Source organism: Carassius auratus, chromosome 22 (assembly GCF_003368295.1).
Source record: "Carassius auratus strain Wakin chromosome 22, ASM336829v1, whole genome shotgun sequence".
Classification (NCBI taxonomy): domain Eukaryota; kingdom Metazoa; phylum Chordata; class Actinopteri; order Cypriniformes; family Cyprinidae; genus Carassius; species Carassius auratus.
This window is the reverse complement of record NC_039264.1, coordinates 11429170-11450601: the sequence shown is the minus strand read 5'-3', so window position 1 is coordinate 11450601 and position 21432 is coordinate 11429170. Positions and strand designations below refer to the sequence as shown.

The 21432-nt window shown below is 40.3% G+C and overlaps 2 protein-coding genes across 3 annotated transcripts in view; one reads left to right on the top strand and one right to left on the bottom strand.

Moving 5' to 3' along the window:
* Positions 1-4438: 4438 nt before the first annotated feature.
* LOC113039694 (protein transport protein SEC31-like) lies at positions 4439-6766 on the bottom strand. The gene has a single exon (XM_026197717.1). It carries the CDS (start codon positions 6608-6610, stop codon positions 4460-4462), a length of 2151 nt encoding a protein of 716 aa, XP_026053502.1. The 5' UTR covers positions 6611-6766; the 3' UTR covers positions 4439-4459.
* Positions 6767-7536: 770 nt separating this feature from the next.
* LOC113039693 (bone morphogenetic protein 1-like) overlaps positions 7537-21432 on the top strand; it is a 70525-nt gene continuing 56629 nt past the window's right edge. For both annotated transcript variants that reach the window (XM_026197716.1, XM_026197715.1), the window contains exon 1: positions 7537-7747. In XM_026197716.1, coding sequence (XP_026053501.1) covers positions 7603-7747 — 145 coding nt within the window. In that variant the 5' untranslated portion in view covers positions 7537-7602. The remainder of the gene's footprint in view (positions 7748-21432) is intronic.

The following is a 21432-nucleotide window of genomic DNA, read 5'->3' as shown; positions in this document are numbered from 1 at the left end:
GAGGTTGCAGCCTGGTTGTGCTTGTCGATCCATCCCACTCTCACACCTGCTCCACCACTGTCAGTTGGCCCCCTGGAGTCTTCAGCCCTTCATCCACCATGCATCCTCCCTCCATCATGCTATGGCATGAGGGGCGAGCATGATTTCGTCAAGTACAACATTGGTTGATTGGAACAACATTCCAATCAACCAATCAGAATTTTCAGGAAATATCTGTTTTAAGCTTACAATCAGGGTTAGTTGTTTCTACTCCCTTGTTAATTAGCTATCATTTCCCACTGATTTTAGAAATAAATTATGGGTAGGGTTAGGTTTAGAGGTAGGGAATGGGTTAAGTCAATATTTTTGGAAAATAATGTTGATCCAGGATCATCAAAAGATGTTGATCCGGGAACATGTCTCACTTGGCAAAATCACAGCGACCGCACCTTCCAGAAGAGGGGAGTATTGTCATGATCATGGACAATACTCCTCATGTTTCGCTTGACCTAGTTTGGTTCTTTGATTAGTCCATTCAGTTCACCTCTGTTTGATTAGTTATCATCCTCACATGTCTGTCCCTCGTTATCTCACCCTACTTAAGTTCCACTTTTAGTGCAGTTAGCTTTCAGTTATTAGTTGTGTATCCTGCATGTGTTATGTATAAAATGTTATTTGCATTACCTTTTTCTTCATGCACCTTCATACAGGTGCTGGTCATATAATTAGAATATCATCAAAAAGTTGATTTCACTAATTCCATTCAAAATGAAACTTGTATATTATATTCATTCATTACACATAGACTGATATATTTCAAATGTTTATTTCTTTTAATTTTGATGATTATAACTGACTACTAAGGAAAATCCCAAATTCATTATCTCAGAAAATTAGAATATTGTGAAAGATTCAATATTGAAGGCTCCTGGTGCCACACCTCCAAAGGCCTTTAAACGGTCTCTCAGTGTAGTTCTGTAGGCTACACAATCATGGGGAAGACTGCTGACTTGACAGTTGTCCAAAACATGACCATTGACACCTTGCACAAGGAGGGCAAGACACAAAAGGTCATTGCAAAAGAGGATGGCTGTTCACAGAGCTCTGTTTCCAAGCACATTAATAGAGAGGTGAAGGGAAGGAAAAGATATGGTAGAAAAAAAGTGTACAAGCAATAGGGATAACCGCACCCTGGAGAGGATTGTGAAACATAACTCATTCAAAAATGTGGGAGAGAGTCACAAAGAGTGGACTGCCACTGGAGTCAGTGCTTCAAGAACCACTACGCACAGAAGTATGCAAGACATAGGTTTCAGCTGTCGCATTCCATTCAAGTTATGTTCTCTGATGAAAGTAAATTTTGCATTTCCTCTGGAAATCAGGGTCCCAGAGGCTAGATTTCTAAAGATCCTTTCTTTGTATTGGTCTTTAGTAATATTCTTATTTTCTGAGATACTGAATTTGGGATTTTCCTTAGTTGTCAGTTATAATCATCAAAGTTAAAAGAAATAAATATTTAAAATATATCAGTCTGTGTGTAATGAATGAATATAATATACAAGTTTCACTTTTTGAATGCAATTAGTGAAATAAATCAACTTTTCGATCATATTCTAATTATATGACCAGCACCTGTATAATATTCAACATAAAAAAGCATAGATTTTCCTTTAAAACATAAATATATGTTTTACAAATAACAAATATTTGTTGATTTGATCATGAATGGTCTACATCTTGGCCTGTCTACATGTTTTATGCAATAAATAGAATATTTATATAAAGTTAGAAGTGAAAAAAGCTGTTACATTTTTTTTTAACCAATGATTAATCCTTAAATGTTAGGATTACATTCTGCCATAATCATCATTTTCTTCCACACCTTGTTAATCAATATTCATATTAAAATTATATTTTACATATTAAACTGGTTTGTTAGTCACATAATAAGGTCATTTCTGAATAAAGAAAATATCGTAAATGAAAGATCCTTAAAAATAAATGCTGATGAGCACTAATACATAAATGTCATTTTGTGGAGAGCCAGATTAAGTGAAACATACACAATAATATGGATATATTTAGTTTTACCATTAAAGTGTTTTTCTTGTAGATGGCTGGATCAATAAACAAGGAGAACATATACATAGAAAACATATAGAAAGTATTCCAAATGTAATTTTACACATTAAAATGTCCATTTAGGACAATAAGGTACACTTTATCTTGCATTTATAGAAATTGAAAGGTACAAGCTATCACTGGGGCGATACGCTTTCAAAAGGTACACCTTTGTACTTTACTTACCATATTAGTACCTAAAGTGTACATATGCAGTATGCCTACCTAATAATATGTAGGCATACTGAACAGTTTTAGTTAGATCATCATCTGCTTGGAATAAATTGGACTTAAGAACAAGGCATATATCCAACATATGTAATTTCAAGAAGACTCTAGAACAGATTATTATTATTCACGAGTTCACACTTACATACAATTGGGAGGGTAAGATTTAATGCGTATTTGGCGTGCTGTCCGGAGGGAGGGCTCCGAGCTCGGAGTTCGGCCCGAACCCAGAGTACTCCCCCCTACCCTATGTAAGTGGTTTAGGATTAGAAGTGTGGAGAAGGGGTGGTGGGGGGATGCTGCGAGACTGTCAAATGAATTGAGGTGAGACTGCTGTATATATACACCTCTTACCATTGATTGCTGAGTGCTCTCCACCTGTGTTAATTATCTGCTCGTGCTTCTCCCGAACTTTGTTAATAAAACATCATTTCACGAGTTCACACTTACATACAATTGGGAGGGTAAGATTTAATGCGTATTTGGCGTGCTGTCCGGAGGGAGGGCTCCGAGCTCGGAGTTCGGCCCGAACCCAGAGTACTCCCCCAAAAAGCTAAATAGCAGAGGACAGCCGCCGAACTAAAAGACCCCCCAATGAGTGCCGCGTTTGGCGTGCTGGCGTCTCTAGAAAGGGTCTGAAAGTTTGGCCAGTGGGCCTGTGGTGGCGGCTCATTGTGCCTGGACTGATAGGCCCTGCCGACTTGCAACGGGGACCGATCAGGCGTTTTATTTATTTATTATTAGTATTATTAAAAAATTTTTTTTTTTTTTTTTTTTGGACAGAAAGAGAAAAACAGGACAGACAGAAATGAGAGCTTGACCGGGAGATTTTCTCACACTGCGTCCGCTGTGAGACCAATGCTCGCTGGACGAAAGAGAAAACGTAAGTGCTCTACCGGAAAAGTTCTCGCTTTGTCCGCTGTGAGACCGAATGCTCGCTGGACAGAAAGAGAAACAGAAAAGAGAAAAATGAGAGCTTGACCGGGAGATTTTCTCACACTGCGTCCGCTGTGAGACCAATGCTCGCTGGACGAAAGAGAAAACGTAAGTGCTCTACCGGAAAAGTTCTCGCTTTGTCCGCTGTGAGACCGAATGCTCGCTGGACAGAAAGAGAAACAGAAAAGAGAAAAATGAGAGCTTGACCGGGAGATTTTCTCACACTGCGTCCGCTGTGAGACCAATGCTCGCTGGACGAAAGAGAAAACGTAAGTGCTCTACCGGAAAAGTTCTCGCTGCGTCCGCTGTGAGACCGAATGCTCGCTGGACAGAAAGAGAAACAGAAAAGAGAGAAAATGAGACCTTGACCGGGAGATTTTCTCACACTGCGTCCGCTGTGAGACCAATGCTCGCTGGACGAAAGAGAAAACGTAAGTGCTCTACCGGAAAAGTTCTCGCTGCGTCCGCTGTGAGACCGAATGCTCGCTGGACAGAAAGAGAAACAGAAAAGAGAGAAAATGAGACCTTGACCGGGAGATTTTCTCACACTGCGTCCGCTGTGAGACCAATGCTCGCTGGACGAAAGAGAAAACGTAAGTGCTCTACCGGAAAAGTTCTCGCTGCGTCCGCTGTGAGACCGAATGCTCGCTGGACAGAAAGAGAAACAGAAAAGAGAGAAAATGAGACCTTGACCGGGAGATTTTCTCACACTGCGTCCGCTTTGAGACCAATGCTCGCTGGACGAAAGAGAAAACGTAAGTGCTCTACCGGAAAAGTTCTCGCTGCGTCCGCTGTGAGACCGAATGCTCGCTGGACAGAAAGAGAAACAGAAAAGAGAGAAAATGAGACCTTGACCGGGAGATTTTCTCACACTGCGTCCGCTGTGAGACCAATGCTCGCTGGACAGAAAGAGAAACAGAAAAGAGAAAAATGAGAGCTTGACCGGGAGATTTTCTCACACTGCGTCCGCTGTGAGACCAATGCTCGCTGGACGAAAGAGAAAACGTAAGTGCTCTACCGGAAAAGTTCTCGCTGCGTCCGCTGTGAGACCGAATGCTCGCTGGACAGAAAGAGAAACAGAAAAGAGAAAAATGAGAGCTTGACCGGGAGATTTTCTCACACTGCGTCCGCTTTGAGACCAATGCTCGCTGGGCGAAAGATAATTTTTTTTTTTTTTTTTTTTTTTTTTTTTTTCTCATTCAATGAGGGTTTGGTGAGCTTTTTTAATGTGGAATCGGTTGGTCCTGATATAGCTATGGAAAGCATCTGAGGACCATCTCCCAAGGGCTTGTATCTGCTGTTGGGAGAGGCCTTTTTGGGCTGCTGAAGTTGCTGCCCCAATACGGAATGAGTGACTTGAAAAATTCTTTACTGGAATGCCTGACTGTTGGAGAACGGCTTTGAGGTGTTTCTGGAACCAAAAACGAGTCACAGGTTTTTTGGATTCGTCTATGAATAGGGGTTCCAGAGGAGATTTGGCCTGAGAGCTTCTCCATTGCGAATATGCCAGAACTGACTGGTATGGTTGGATTGGCGATGGGAGATTAAAAATGTATATGAAATGGCCTTTTTTGGTTTGGTCGGTCTTACTTTGTTTAATCAAATATGAAATTGATTCCCCATCTATTACTGATAAGTCTGAGATGGTGGGGTGGATTTTTGGGTCGAAGTTGGACGTGATGGCGAGTTCCGAACATCTGAGAAAACCAAAAAAGGCTAGGACAAACATAGCGTCAAGTGTGCGAGCGGTACTGATGGGCTGGTAGCCTGTGCGGAGGGCGCGAATGCATTTGGTGAGAATGTCTAACGTTATAGGTTGTCTAGCGTCGGTACGGCTGGGCTGGGATCTTTGAATCCCTTTGATCAGGAGGGAGGTTTGTGAGTTGTTTATCTCGGGGGAAGGAGCGCCGTACATCAATTTATGGAAAAACTGGATGCCGCTCAAGTATCCTTTGATGGACCCGACTTGGAGGCCCTTAATGCTATTAAGGTAGGTAATAAAAGAGGTGACTGAAAGAAGAGAGAAATCAGGGAAAGGCATGTTATAAGAGACGTGGAATGTTTTGAAACATCTCCAAGCCGTTATGTAGGATTGGAGGGTTCTGGGAGAAACTGCTTTGAGGATAGTGTCGAGCGATGCGTCAAGCAGGGGTTTTAACGGGTGGGTTACGGGAATATTAGTTCTGAATAGCGAGGTACTGGAGTTGGGAATTGATCCGCCTCTGGAGCCAGCGTCCTGAATTTCTGATAAGATCTGTGCTCGGATGCTTTGGGATACCGGTGGTGGTTCCATGACGACTGCGTTGGATGGCACGGGCATCGGAGTCGCTGTGAAGAGAGAATAAGGTGATTTATTTTGTATGAGAGAGCTAGGAAAGGTATGATCCGGGGCTGCGAATGTCGGCGGCGGCCTCACGCTTAGATGACCTGCTGTGGTTTGAAAAGGAAAGTTAGTTGGAGGGTATGACGAACAGGGAGCATAATAATTTGAAGCGTGGGCTTGAACTGCAAGCGGAGGCGGGCCTGCGCTTGTTTGAGCTACTGGAGCCGCAGGCCACTGGAAGTGGGCGGGGTTATAACCTGGTGGGTAGAATTGTTGGTATCCTTGGGTCTGTGCTGGTAGCAGCGATGGCCTCGCGCTAGTGTCTCCAACGGGGGCTGTAGGCCACTGAAAAGAAAAAGGGTTATGTATAGCAGGATTATGAAACTGAGTGGCTGTGGGGGGGCCGCTGGGCCTGGCTGCATGCGGCACTGTGGCAGCAGGAACCGTGGTGGAGGGCTGGGCCTCATCGGGAGGTGGGTGTGGACCTGCCATGGCGGAATCTGGGGCGCGGCCTAGGCTCGCTGAAGACCGGTTTCTGCGGCTCGATGGGCGAAGCGAGCCGGATCCTGTGCGGGAACACGACGGTGGTAGCTGGGCAGGCGAATTTTGGGCCCTGCGGGCTTTGCTCTGCCTGTGGGTCGTTTTTGGAGTCGACTGTAGGGAAACGTACAGATCATACAGCTCCGCTTTGTTCATTTTTCGCGAAGCCTGTATGTCTGAGTTGCCGAGCGCTTCCCTCAATCCAGCTACGGTCCACTTCCCGATAGGTGGGATCGTCGGGACGGCCGAGCGGTAGGAGGAGGCCGGGGAAGAAGGTGGAAGCCTTGCCGGGGGCGGTGAAGACTGGCCTCGACGTCTTGGTGAGCGTAGGGCTTTTCGGGCCGGTGTGCGACCGCGTGAAGAAGCCTGGGGCTCAGGTGCGACGTCCGGCGTTGGAGGGATGGTCGTTGGACCGGCGGAATGTGAACGTGCATCCTTGGTGGTGTTTCCGTTCTCATCAGATGAAGAGCTCGATTGTGACATAATGGCAGAGCTGGAACCAAAAGCTACTAACTGCTGCGAGACTGTCAAATGAATTGAGGTGAGACTGCTGTATATATACACCTCTTACCATTGATTGCTGAGTGCTCTCCACCTGTGTTAATTATCTGCTCGTGCTTCTCCCGAACTTTGTTAATAAAACATCATATAGTATTACACCAGTTAATTTGTGACTGTTATAGGTACTGACATTTTCAGATGTTGTACGTGTGTGAATGTGTATATGTGGATAAATGTATACATGTGGTTATGTTATATGTAAGTTATATTTATGTATGTTACATTTGTGTATTTTAACTGTAGGCCTACATACGTTTCAGCACTTCCATGGGCCCCAGGAAGACTAGCAACCACATTGTGGAAGCTAATGGGGATCCAAATAAAAAAATAAGTACTTACAGTCAGTGCTTGAAGTGGGCCAGTACGGTGTTGGGTGTTCAAGCACTGCCTACTGTCTAAATATTAGTACCCACTCAGGGTACTACCTGACTGACAGCTTTTGTGTCTTTTTATTCTGAGTACTACTATACAGAGAGAGAGAGAGAGAGAGAGAGAGAGAGAGAGAGAGAGCACAACACTCACAGACAACATAGTACACACAGAAATGCACAGTCGACTTAGCATACACTAGTACACATCACACAGAAACAACAACACAGACCACAACATATACATATACAGAGGCATGTCACAAACCAGTGGAAGAAGCACCAACAACTCTCTGCTACAAAGTTTGTAACCCATGTTGGCACACAGCCCAGCTGCACAAATCACTTCACCGCTATGAGAACACAATGTGAGCGTGTCTCTCTTTGAGTGTGTGTGTGTGTGTGTGGAGGCAGAGCTGCGATTTTAAACCCGCCCTCGAGTGGGATCTAATTTCCCCTAAAACCTCCCATTTTTTTCCTCCATCCCACCCACTGCCGATCATCTCTCTCCGGCTGTACCTCTATTCCTGCTCCACTAGCCCAATCATGGACCTCGCAGCGAGGTGTGCGTTCCTGTTCTCCAGCTTCGCCCTGCTCGCAGCGCTCGATCTGGACGCGATTGATCCCGGCTACTATGTGGAGACCAGCAGCCCGTCAGATGTGATCGACTACAAAGATCCCTGCAAAGCTGGTGAGCCCGAGAGAGATTTATTTCCCTGCCTTGATCCGATGCAAGCTTCCGCGCAAGCCACGTAAGGCTGCTGTGATACTGTGCGAACTATAAACTGTAGATGACAGCGCAGAATAAACAGCGATCCGCCGCGTTAAACACCAACATACTTTGCGCTAACTGTTGACACCACAATTTCATAAAGATTGCGCGGTGTTTTGACACCAGATTCGAAAATATTTACCTGGCGGTGTCTTCTTTTGCCAAATCACTAGTTTTTATTCGTTTTCTTTACGAAAAGTTTCGCGAAAGTTTGCATTGGCCAACGGTGCGACAAAGATAGAAATTGTTTTTTGAAGTGTAAACTGCAGTTAAAAGTAGCCTGTGTGCAAAACTTTTCATTGTGATTATCAGATTGGGTTGCTATAGCAATGCAGTTTTATTCCCTTGATAGCGTTTTCGATTTTGTTGCTGGAACATCCCCCTTTTGCCATGACTTAATTTTCCTGCACAGGGTCCTCTTCATCACAGAAGTTGCCCTATGAAGTAGGATGATGTAATTTATCACTGAGAGTTATTATTGAATACTTTACTTTAAATATGTGAAACTGGTTTTATGGTTTTAAATGCGAAAACACTCTTGGCAAACCAATGAAATGCGTAGCCTAATAGTAAAAATCATGGTTGATATTATATTACACAATTTAAAATTGTCATATTGCACACAGTGTACATGCTACAATACTGCATGCATAGTATAGATGTGTGCTGTTTGGAACATAACTAAAGTTATAAAAAAAGTGCTTTGCCTGATGTCCCCAATTTCATGGCTAGACCAGACTTGTATCATATACCTACATCTTCCGGAGGATTACTTTATCTTGACCTGAATTCATACCAATTATGTCGTATATAATCACAGTTTAGTTGCTCTAGGGAAGTAATTAATTATTTGGGTTCCAAGAGAAGCAGCGTCTAGTTTCACATTTCGTGTTTCAGGGCAAGCGCCCTTATTTTGTCGCTCGCCAAGAAGAGGTTATTGAGGTTCACAGCTGAAAATGGTTACTAAGCAGGAATGGTCCCAAATATGGCATGCCATCTAACTAATGCTTGAGATTGCTTAAAGGTGCATGCCTAAACTTTATATTTAAGAGATTTTAAAGTAGCCTACTTTCTCCAATCCCATGTTAATATACAAAGGCAGCTTGGTAGATTGATTACCATAAAGAGTGTAAATACTGTGACTTTGTGGTGCTACCAAAACATTGCAGTATGTTTGAACATGCTGACCCTCAATGGAGAAAAAGTTATTGGGGTGGCATTATCTTTTTGACCAACCAATGACAGACAAGGGCATTTTTTTGCCCTTTATTTAGCAATTCTATGATGCTAGAAATAGTTGTTAAAATTATTCTGCGTTATGTGATCAATAATACAAATTGGAATGACTTGAAAGTGAATAAATCTATAATTCATAGATTTGAAGTATCACTTGAAGAGATCATGTGTTAACTGATCTGCTATGAAATTGAGAAATAGAGCTTGAATGCAGTTTCTAGGGTCAAAAGCACCCCAACAGAACCATAATCTTGAGCTTATGGTGGGATGTCCTTTATTTTGCCAGCTGCGGGTTGACATTTGATTGGTTTTTACTCTATTAAGTGGATGGATTTGAGTCCAAGTTTCTTGAAGCTCACTCAGAGGTCACTCCGGAGAAGTGTAAAATCGCAGGGATCTTCGTCTATATTAACTTGTCTGCTACTCCTCTCCACCTCCTTCCTAACTCCCTCTCTTTCATCTTCCTCTATTTTACTCTTTCAGGCCTGGGTTTTTTTTTCTATGTCCTCATTTGCAGCTGAATAGGGCCCTTGGCTGTTCATTTTTACAATTTCACCCCTCTGAGAGACAGACCTTCCTCTTAACAAGCGACTATAGGACAATAAAGCAGCCCACCAGCTGAAATTGGTATTCCAGGCAGATTAGGCTGGTTGACCTGCAAAGGCTCAGGGGGCGTCGATCTCATACTAGGATTAACTTCCTGGATTGTTCTGTCACTCTGTGATTCAGGCTCTCCAGCGGCGTTAAGCCAAAGCGATTTTGTTTTGGTTGGTGACTTCTAGCTATCACATTTTAAGCATCATTCCAGTTAGCTCCGCTTAGAAATTTGGCTTTTACTACAAATTTGTGTTTGTATAAATGGTGCATGAATTTTCGTAAAAAGGAAGCAATATATTTACACGAGTTGTTGTGAGTCAGAGTTCACTGTTCACTTTTTCTTCTGCTTAAAGAGTGAAATCGCTGTGTCACCACAATTTCCGAGAGAAAAAACCCCCCGGGTTGTTATGAGGTGACAGCACTGTAGTAAGTAATGCGCTAACCACTGTGGAAGTAATGCCCTAAATTTTTGTGCTGGTCAGGAAAGAGTATTTGCCGATCCTTCATTACCCCTAATACCTTTACTATGATGTCAATACCCATAGTGCCTTGCTCTCTGGCCGGACTGGACTATTGTAAATGTGTCTATAACTTTGGAGAATGTTAGACTTTCTAAGCCACATGTGCAGATACCCTTCATCCCTCTCTAGATCTGAGTGGTAGAAGTGGGACGGGGTCTGAGATTGGTTCTGGATGGGGCCCAAATGGCCCAGCTGTAGAGATTATGTGAGATGAGTTGACTGCCTGCACGAGAAAGGAGTAGTGTGAATAGATGTGGTAGAAGGATCATGCTGTCAAACAGTTGCCCATAAAATTTGCTAGATATTGATATGTTTATTGAATTATCTTACAACAACTCTAGCAAATATTAATTACTTGTTTATAAATCTGTTTTTAAGGAAACTGTTGCATTGAATTGATTGCAGATATGTAAGTTTTTCCAAAATGAAAATCCACCACCTCTTTTCATACATCAGCTGTCCTGTAGAGGGCTATGCACAGTAATGTTGTTTTTATATTCGAGTCATAGTCATGGCAACCTTGTGACTTCCTCACATATCAGTTGTTGTCATTTCCAAACTTTTGTCGTCTACATTAACGTTTGCCATTTTTGTTTTACTAGTTCTTTAAAAACTGTGATTGTTGCAACCTAATGAACCCACCAATTAGTACAAAAAAAGCACACTTTACTTTGACTTTGAGTTGGCATGAAATGGTAATCAACCCTATTTATTTTTTAAAATGCATGTTATAGGTCTTACTGTGAACAAGTATACCCTATATACATATTTTATTTATGTATTATTTTTCTTTAAGTTTCTGACCTCATAATGTTTAATGGAAATGTCCTAACTGGACCTTCCAGTGAAAACATCAGACTTATGCAAGACTTCTCCAATCATTTAGTCCGCTTAAACCCTGCCCTTCATCTGCCTCCACTTTTGAGTGTAACACCCACATCTCAACACCAATCAACAATTAAAGCATAGAACCCACTCTACCCATCTTGGTCCCACCCTACATTTACATTTGTCTATAATCTGTTTCACTTAGATGCATGTCATTGAAAAGATCTGTCGCTACATCCATTTCATTGTGACTTTAACCATGAGTAACCCATTAAATTTAGACATTTTCCTCACACATACCTACTTTTTTTTTTTTTTTTTTTTTACCTATAACATTGGAATACAGTGCAGGAGATGGACCTCTTTATTTGCTTTTTTTCTAGTTTTGGTCATTTTGAAGTACCATTGTGTGAAGGTTCTTCCAAATATCACATCATTGTCCACAGAATTATTAGAGGTTTAGATCATTAATGATATTTTGAGTGACTTTTTGCTGAACTATTCCTTTAGGAAAGGCAATAGGATGAATTTTGATTTCATGCTGACTTAAAATGAAAGAATTTAGTCTTCTGAAGAGAATTCTCTCATATGTGTAAGTGCTTAATTCATAAACTCTATGAAATACACCGGACAACAAATATTCATAGAGGTTGCAAAGCTCTGGCTGCTGGCTTGCACTCAGCTGTAGTTCTCACATGGCAAATGTTGTTCCCCTTCTCTTTCCCCAGCATGGTTTTAATAAAGCACTCTTTGACCTGATTCCCTGTTGCACCACTCACCAAGAAATGTGGGGCTTGAATTCCTTCTTTTTGCGTCTTCAGAGTCTGTCTCATAGCTCGGCTTGGAAAACCACAAGCACAGGCCGTTCAGCTGGAGCTGCTGGCCAAGCACAGAGACTGTCATACATGCACAGCTGGTGACATCATACTCCTACGGTTCATTTTTCTTTTGGAGAGGACTGGTGGCTATTTAATGACTTTTCAAGTGATTCTGCATAATTCCTATCAATTTCACAGTCAGAATATGTTGGATAAATGAGTGAAAGTATTAGTTTTAGATAAATATGTGGAACAGAGTATCTCACACCAAAGTGTGCTTTATGATTCTAGGACCCTGGATTGCATCAAAATTCTTCAGAGAGTTGTAATCTCATTAATTTAAGATGTTGTAATATTTTCAGTGCCAAAATGTTCTTTCCTATCCTATTGTTTAATATGCACAACTAAAAGTAATCTACTGGTTAAATGCTTGTGGCTCTGTGTTATGAAAACATGAGCTGTTTGTTTGAGCATCCTGACCAGTCCGGCATAGCAACACAAGCTCAACCAATGGTGTGAAGTTGAGTGCGGCGCAGTTTATTTGGCCAACCAATAGGAGAACATGGGAGTATTTGTGGAAACTTGTTTGAAGACAGTCATTATTTATGCAGGTCTGTTTGATGATGCTACTGTTGTGTGAAACATGCTTGTTTAGATTTAGATCAAAGCAAAAACCAAGGTTATGGTGAGGCATTAACAATTGAAGTAGAAAAGACACAGAAATGTAAAACGTAATATTTTATAAAAAGCACCTACATTATTGTGTTATTCGAGCTGTGAAGTTGTTGTTGTACTTTTTACAACTGTTTCAGAGTCGGACATTTTCATGGCAGTAAAACTGGATAAAACGGGTTACTAAGTATGTTTTTTTTTCACACTAACTTAAAGTCAAGTGTGGAAAAACTTCATATTGTTTAAAATCTTGTGGCAACTATTAAAGCATTTTAACGTTTATTGATTGGCTACATTCACTTCTATTGTGAGTGCCTCACTATAACCCAGATTTCAAACAGAATTAAAAATAAAATTGGAAATGAATTGTCTTAATTAGTTTGAATCAACATTAATGCAAAAGTGCCATTTGATTTTTGCATTTGCTAAAAGATTTAAAGTGCTTTGTGACAACGATTTAAAACCCCCGCATTAAATCCCAATAAAAGCATTGGGTCTTAATTATGGCTTTTACAGGACAACGTGACAAATGTACTTGGCCTGATTGTAATGGAAAATCTCTCTCAGTATTATAGGAATCTCAGGAACTTGAATAGTGAAGTTGTCTGCTTAAAAATATAAGACTGTATTTCTAACCTAAAACCCTCCTGGGAACTTTCGGTGCATTAATCTAGATAAATTCTCCCATTTATGGAATTAAAAATAAATGAGAAGCAGTCACGCACAATTACCATGCACCTTTCCAACTGCAATGTCTTTTTCCTGAAGGAATTGGAGAGCTGCATTGCATAACATTTGTCTGTCGGCATTATTTCCATAATCCAGCCTGAGGAGAACAAATGAAAAAGTTTGGTTTGTTAGATCTCATTTTCATAAGCTTCAAGATTCACCAAAACTCTCTTAGTGCTGTTATTTTCTGGCTGCACTCATTGGTTCATTGAGCCCGTCTCTGCTGTTGTGCAATGGACGTTTATAATTGTAACCGTGCCAAAGGTCTACTCTCTTTACTCCCTCTCTTGCCCTCTGGGTGAGGATCACAGAAAATGAGGGCTTAATATAGGAGAGTGAGCTGAGGTGAGGTGAGTGTGCCTGCAGACTGTAGGTCATTCAGTGCATACCAGCATGGCCTGGTCCTGTGGGTTTCTGCGTCTGTCTGCCAGCTGATGTGACTGTGGCACTTTCAGACCTCTCTGGCAGCTAAACCGTGAACCATACATCACCCCGTTGCACGTCTGAACCCATTTCTGATGCTTTTTTAAATTAAGTTTAGAACTGATTTGAGACCTGCACACAGTTTAATAACACTCCCAGCCATATGCAGGGTTGCAGAAGCTACTTTGATATTGTTAAAGCTATAAGCTGGTTTTAAAGGTCGTTTCTGCACCTCTAAAATTATCAAATGGAATTGCTAAAATAATATATCGAACACTACCCCTGTCTTTCATTGATTGGCCAACAGATAGTCCTGCCCCAAACTCACACAATTGGCTGAATCAGTGTTACTGTGGACAATCAAACAAGCAAAGTAATGTTTCAAAAAGCACACCAGGACCACCACATTTTTACTTTACTTTACTTTACTTTTTTTGAGGAAATTAACTAGGGGTGCTTCGATCAGGATTTTTGAGGCCGATCACAGAAAGCAATATCTGCCGATCCCATCACCGATACCAATCTTTTTAAAGCCTTCTTTTTATCACGTATAATTATTTATATTGATGATCCAATCAAAACTTAGCTTGTCATGCCAGACTTCTCACGGCAGGTACGTCATTAGTTTGAGATCGGTTTTATGAGATCGGCCTTTTTAGAGACCGCCGATCAATTGGAGCACCCCTAAAATTAACAATACAAATGACTTAATAGAGACAAGTTTGTTTCTTCATCAGAACAGATTGGGAGAAATGTAGCATCACATCACTTGCTCCTCAGTGAATCCTCTGCAGTGAATGGGTGCCGTCAGAATGAGAGTCCAAACAGCTGATAAAAACATCACAATAATCCACATCACTCCAGTCCATCCTTTCTTTGTCATCATTTCACATCAAAATCCACCAAAATGTTTAAGTAATGTTTTAGATTGTGCATATTTCTCTCCTGATTCAGACAAGACAACTTATTTACTGGCCAGAAACATTGGTTTGAAGTAAAAAATGGCTTAATGATGGATTGTTTCTTACAAACATGCAGCCTTTCACTTCACAAGTCATTAACTGTTGGACTGGAGTGGTGTGGTGTGGATTACTTGTAGATTATTGTGATGTTTTAATCAGTTGTTTGGACTCTCATTCTGTCGGCACCCATTCACTGCAGAGGATCCGTTGCTGAGCAAGCGATGCAATGCTACATTTCTCCAAATCTGTTCAAACGGATAAACAAACTCATCTACGTCTTGACCTGAGGGTGAGTAAATATTATCTATTGCTAGATAATATATTTGAAACAATTATCAGATTATATAATTTCATTTTAAAGACCTGAAAAATATTTATCTCAAATATAGTTTTCTAAAAATGTTAAAATTTAGCTATTCTAGGTTCAATACTAAATTAGAATAACAGCACAAATGTCCACATTATCTATTACACCCAGTATAATAACATAACACCCATGATTGAAAAAAACCTTACTGGTAAAAGGCAGTTTGTCTGAAAAACTGTTTTCTAAAACTAACTGTTCAAATCAAGCGATTGGATAAAGTGATTCAGGCCTCCTAGCTGAGACGGAGAGGAATCTTCTAGAAGATGTGTTTGATTATTGCCTCTGTTTGCTCAGTTGTAAGGCTCTGCAATTTAATGTGATATACAGTGTGTGACAGGTTATAATCTTTGTCATCTTGTTACTGGAAAAGCTGTACCAATTTAAAAACAGCTGAACTGCTGGAACAAATGTAGTTCACCAAAATACAAACATTCTGTCTTCATTTACTCATGATTATGTCATTACGAACTTCTTCAACTGTCTTTCTTTCTTGGTACACAAAAGGAGATATTTAACTATTCATCCATTTACCGTGATGTTTTCCATGTTCAATAAGGACAAAAAAAAACATAAAGAGTGTGTGTGTCACTACTTTTAGATGGTAAACCTCCAGCATTTAAGCCATGGGTGTTTCATACCCAACGGACTCAGACTGTCAGCCGAATGTTAGCACACAGCTTGAGTTTGTACATTTGACTCAGATAAGAGGAGGTCAAGAGAGGTAAGAAAAGCATGGAAAAATCATGTGGAGGAGGACATCTGGTTTTCATACGTCTGCCATTCTAAGAAGCTATATGTTTTGATACTGGTTTTCAAGTCAGGAAGTAACTTCCTGTTTCTTTTCTATTTTTCCTAGTATGCTGCTTTCTGCTCAATGAGTTATAACAATCTAAATCCATTGCCCGGCAGCAGAAACTCCTCTGCCAAGTACAGTGAGGTCCAAAAGTCTGTGTCCTCTAGTTGAAATGCTTTATTTGGAACTATTTTTTTTTAAGGTTATAAGGAATACTAAATTATATTAACAGCAAAACTAAAATATTCATTTCATAACAGAAGCACTAAAGCTGCATGTGCTCCACACGTTTGTCTAAAACCAGATGATCGTGTTCTCCAGCATGATTTGATTATGATCCAAAAAGAGCATCTTGTGCTTCAGTGGAATCAAGAACATCTGACCGTCTGTACAAAGTCACATGATCAGTGTCCTAGAAACGGTGCACATCATTTTTCATTTTTTAATCTTAGAAAAATTGTATTGGTGATAAATGCTAATATAAATATTACTGATGTTGTCTTGGACCATTTGACATAATAATCAGCATCATTTTTAAAATCTTGACAAACATAAACCTAATCAGATACACTCTTAAAAATAAAGGTTCTGAAGTTTAATTTAAAACAATTTTGAGTTATTTCAAGGTCCAGTTATCACTATTAACAAACCATTGACAATGACTTTTGCCTCAGTAAGCTTCTAATTTTCTGCTTATTCATAGTGAGTAAGATAGTTAAGGTATTGGGTTGGAATAGGGATGTAGAATATGATCATGCAGAATATGAGCTTTGTAAGTGCTAATAAACAGCCAATATAAAAGGCATGCTATTAAGCAACTAGTTTATAGTAAGAACTGGTCCCAAAACATTGTGAAAGAGAATGTGAAAGAGAGAAACTTCAGTCTCTAGACGCTCTTCGCATAATTCACTAGTATGAGCCTGTTTGCCACCTCCGGTATCGCACTCCATTTGTTCAAATAATGACACAGCAGGATCTAAAAAACAACATGATCCCTGTCGATGTCTTCAGCATGTGTGTGTATAGAGTGAGCGGGTGAGCATGTACGGATGTTTATATATGTGTGAAGAGTGCTCTGTGAGCCGTACTGATGTGAGCAGGCAGTGAGTAATGAAGTGATCTGGAGAGTAAGGCATGTGTTCCTCGGGGAAGTGTTTAACAGGCTTGAGAGTGTTTCGCTGATGTGGGTGTTATATGTGTGGTTAGAGCATTTCATTCTGTGTTTATTGGCACAGCGTCACAGGTCAACTTTTATTTTGGTTTCTGGCAAATTTTTAGCTTTGAGCCAGTGGTTTACACTAGAGAAATCTTCCCCCACATTTATGCTGTTATATGCAAACATTATAATACGCTACTGTTGACATTTACTGTAATGTGCCCTTCATTTCTAGTTTCTAGTATTAGGATCTGCCCAGTGCTGTACTGTAGAGTAAGTCATTAAAGGAATAGTTCACCCAAAAATGGCAATTTAGCATCACGTCACTTGCTCACCAATGGATCCTCTGCAGTGAATGGGTGCCGTCAGAATGGGAGTCCAAACACAATATGGATTCATCACAATAATCCACACCACTCCAGTCAATCAATTAACATCTTGTGAAAAGTGAAAAGTTGTGTTTTTAAAAAACACATCCATCATTAACAAATGTCCTTGATTGCCCGAGGGTTAGAACTCTCAGTACATTTTCTTTTTTAGGTGAAATACTTTAACTACTATCTTAAGCACATTTGGCATGACAGTTCAGATGTTTATAAGTCTAGAAGTTTTTTATTTTTTTACATTTCAACTTGCAGTGCTGCAACACAAGCAGACATAAACATGTACCGCCCAATGTAAAGGGCATGCTGTCTGAATTTCAGTTCATTTATAATAATAAAGTATGTTTAACTACTATTTGAGAGCTGTGTTTTAAAATGCTGTTCTAAATGCAAAATGTGAGCTCAGTGCGTCCATCAAGTGCATGTTTACATAGAACAACAATGGAATTGCTCAACATCATTAGCACTTTAGTAGGGTTTTAAGTTAAAGTAGTTAATAAGTTACTAACCACATCGAATTTGCTTGTAGCTTTATAGTGATAGTTTCAAAGTAGCTTCCCAACTAAAATAAATGTTTAAAAACATATTGCCCCTTGAACGGCTTCAATGCAGTTAGCACGTTTTTGTTAACAACTGGTTGCATTTTTTACTTAAAGTAGCTAGCAACTACAACTACTACTAGGTTACAGTTTCGGAGTAGCTTCCCCAATGGGTTCTAGTGGCTCCTGTCCATGAAGTCTGTCTACATTATCTGAAGGTTTCAGCTAATTAGCCTCACAAGAGCGTGCGCATTGTCTTCTATATAAAGATGAACCCTACGTGATGCATTAGAGGGAACAATATGCTTTGTTGTTGGTGTGAAACAATCACAAAAACCTTGGGAGTCCTCTGCCCAATCATCTCGTTCACACCTAATTAGCCACAATAATGAGAATGCAAACTGACCATGAAAAGCGAGTGTTCGTTTGCTCACAATGCTAGCGACACCTCTGCCACATTTATGTAGCTCTGAATAATTGATCCCGTCATTCTAGCAGTGACTTTGGAGAGTAAAAATATAGTGTGACCTTTCTCTGATAGCACACGTGCATCACAGAGAAGTCTATTTGACGTCTATCTCTATCTGCAAGACGTGATTTTAGTGTGTTTGCTCATCTGCATTTTGTCTATAGGGTTTTTTCAATTAAATGTTTAGAAGATGTTTTTAAGATTTAAATATATATGTAAAACTGATTTCTTAAAGAGGTTTTTTCAGATATTGGTACACAGCGGATGCTTTCCAGATGAAGCGATCTTTAACAGATGTCTTGCAGACAGATGTGTGCTATCTGGGTTGGCATGTATTTAAACTACAGTTCAGTCAACTCTAGGTGCTTTTTTACATGCATACGACTGTTTGTAGAGCACAAAGGCTTACTAAGGATTAAAAATGCAAATGTAATGAGTGATTAAGTGTTTGGATAGTTGGAGGAACCATTATTCACACATTTAGATCTCAGCTATAGCATATACAATGAAAAGGAAAATTTGGTCGTATACCTCTTGACATTAATTGCTCTTTCCGCTCATCGGGTGTCATTAATATTGGTGTGTAAAACAAGGATGGTCTGGCCGATGTTTGGATCAATAGCTCTTTGTGGACAGTAATTGGTTTGTTATGGTTAGACGGGCCGCAGCCACTGTTCTGACCCCCTGCTACAGCAACTGTTTCCATTTAACAGAAATACATGCGTGTGTGTTTAATTGTGTACGTGCAGTCGCACAGAACCTACATGGTGAAAATACGTAAACCTTTTACAAATATTTACTCAAAAGAATCATGTTCATAGATAATTTTTCTTTTTTCCACTGTATATCAGTGGAATGGGGGTGGTGTTAGTGCAGTGGATAAGACACATGGCTTTGGTGTGAGAGACCCGGGTTTGAATCCATTGTGAGACACCAAAGCCCCTTTCACACTGCCATTCCGGCAAATACACAGGTAAAGTGTTACTGCAATTGTTCCCGGGTCACTAGATTTTGCACTTTTACACTGCCAGTGATGTCCCGGTATATGTGCGTGCTTTCACACACAACCCCTGAAGATCCCGTAACGACACGTGACATCAGCGCGTGACGTGTAATGTATGAGTCGAAAACCCTAGGCACGTTATACTTTCACTGAAGCAAGCAAACGATATCTGCATCAGCGCGGAAAGCGAGGAACTAACTGATCTCTGCTTCATTACAGTTTGCACATGTTTTCGTCGCGAACGTTGATCTTCCTTCAAAATAGCCAGTAAAAGAGTCACACGATAACACTCGTCATCACTTCGACACGGAATTAGATCTGGCTTTTGTTCACACAGCGCTCGTCCCGGATCGATTACCGCAATGTTACTAGGTCCCCGACCCAGGTTCAATGCGGTAATCAATCCCGGGACGTGGTTGCTTTCACACAGAAGGCGACCCGGCAATGTTCCGGCAATATTGCTGGTCCGACGTGCTGTGTGAAAGGGGCTCAATGTGTCTGGAGCAAGACACTTAACCCCTAGTTGCTCCAGAGGCGTGCGACCTCTGTCATATATAGCAATTGTAAGTCGCTTTGGATAAAAGTGTCAGTTAAATGAATAAATGAAAATGTAAATATCAGACACACAGTTTGCATGGTATGTTTTTTTTATTAATTGGTATAGGTAGATATTGGGTACTGAGAAACATATCTAATAACTGAGTAAAATCCTATTTAACATGTAAAAGTTGCTTGTAGCTTGACTACATACAGTTTGAAAGTATCTTTCCACATTGTTTTTTTTTATTTTTATAAATTGTATAGTTAAATGTTTTATTTGACAGTGACAGTGACGTGACATTCAGCCAAGTATGGTGACCCATACTCAGAATTTGTGCTCTGCATTTAACCCATCCAAAGGGCACACACACAGAGCAGTGAACACACACACACACTTTGAGCACACACCCGGAGCAGTGGGCAGCCATTTATGCTGCGGCGCCCGGGGAGCAGTTGGGGGTTCGATGCCTTGCTCAAGGGCACCTAAGTTGTGGGATTGAAGGTGGAGAGAGAACTGTACATGCACTCCCCCCACCCACAATTCCTGCTGGCCCGGGACTCGAACTCACAACCTTTCAATTGGGAGTCCAACCCTCTAACCATTAGGCCACGACGTCCGGTTTAATATTGCCATTTAAACAGTTTCAGTGTAGTTAGCAATTTTTAATAAGCAACTAGTAGAGTTCTTTTATTTTGTTTAGCTAACCACATTAAAGATGTTGTATGCTCAACTCCTGATTTAGATTTGTAAAATTTACTTGTAGCTGTTAGCTAGACTAGATGGAGTCAAAAGCTTTAATGTTGTGTGTGTGTGTGTGTGTGTGTGTGTGTGTATATATATATATATATATTCAGACACCTTCAACATTTCTCACATGATTACAGTTTTGCTATATATATCAAAAATTATATCTGGTGTCTGAATAATTTTTGGTTTGACTGTTAAAAGTACAAAGTAATTCAGTCAAGAGCAATGAGTGATTTTCATTTTCATTTTCTTGGATTAACATTACAGCAGCCAGTCGCTAAATTAGGCGCGGTCACTTTAAGACACAATGAACGCATCCAGTATAATTCACATCCCATTATTTTCCTCAACTGTTTACTTTCACTTAAGAAATAACTGACAGTTTTTTCGAGCATAATTTCCAAGGTGGATATTTTGACATATTTTGTATGTATTTGTCGGCACAAGAGCAAAAATCTTATATATATATACATAAAACATTTTTTTTTTTTTAAATCTCACGAGACAGCGAAAATGTTTATGCAGTCCGGTTTGCAGATTTCCTGATACTAGTCAAGTCAAGTCACCTTCTTTTATAAAGCGTTTTTAACAGTATAGATTGTAACTAAGCAACTGAACAGCATTAAATATGAAAATAGTGTGTCAATAAAGCAAAAAGGCAGTTCATCATTGAATTCAATGATGTCATCATCCAGCTCAGTTCAGTTTAAATAGTATCTGTACAATCAAGTCACTGGTAAATCACTTTTTAATACAGTGTCCCCAACCAGGCAAAGGCAAGGAACCAAAACTCAATCGGAGACAGATTGGAGAAAAAACA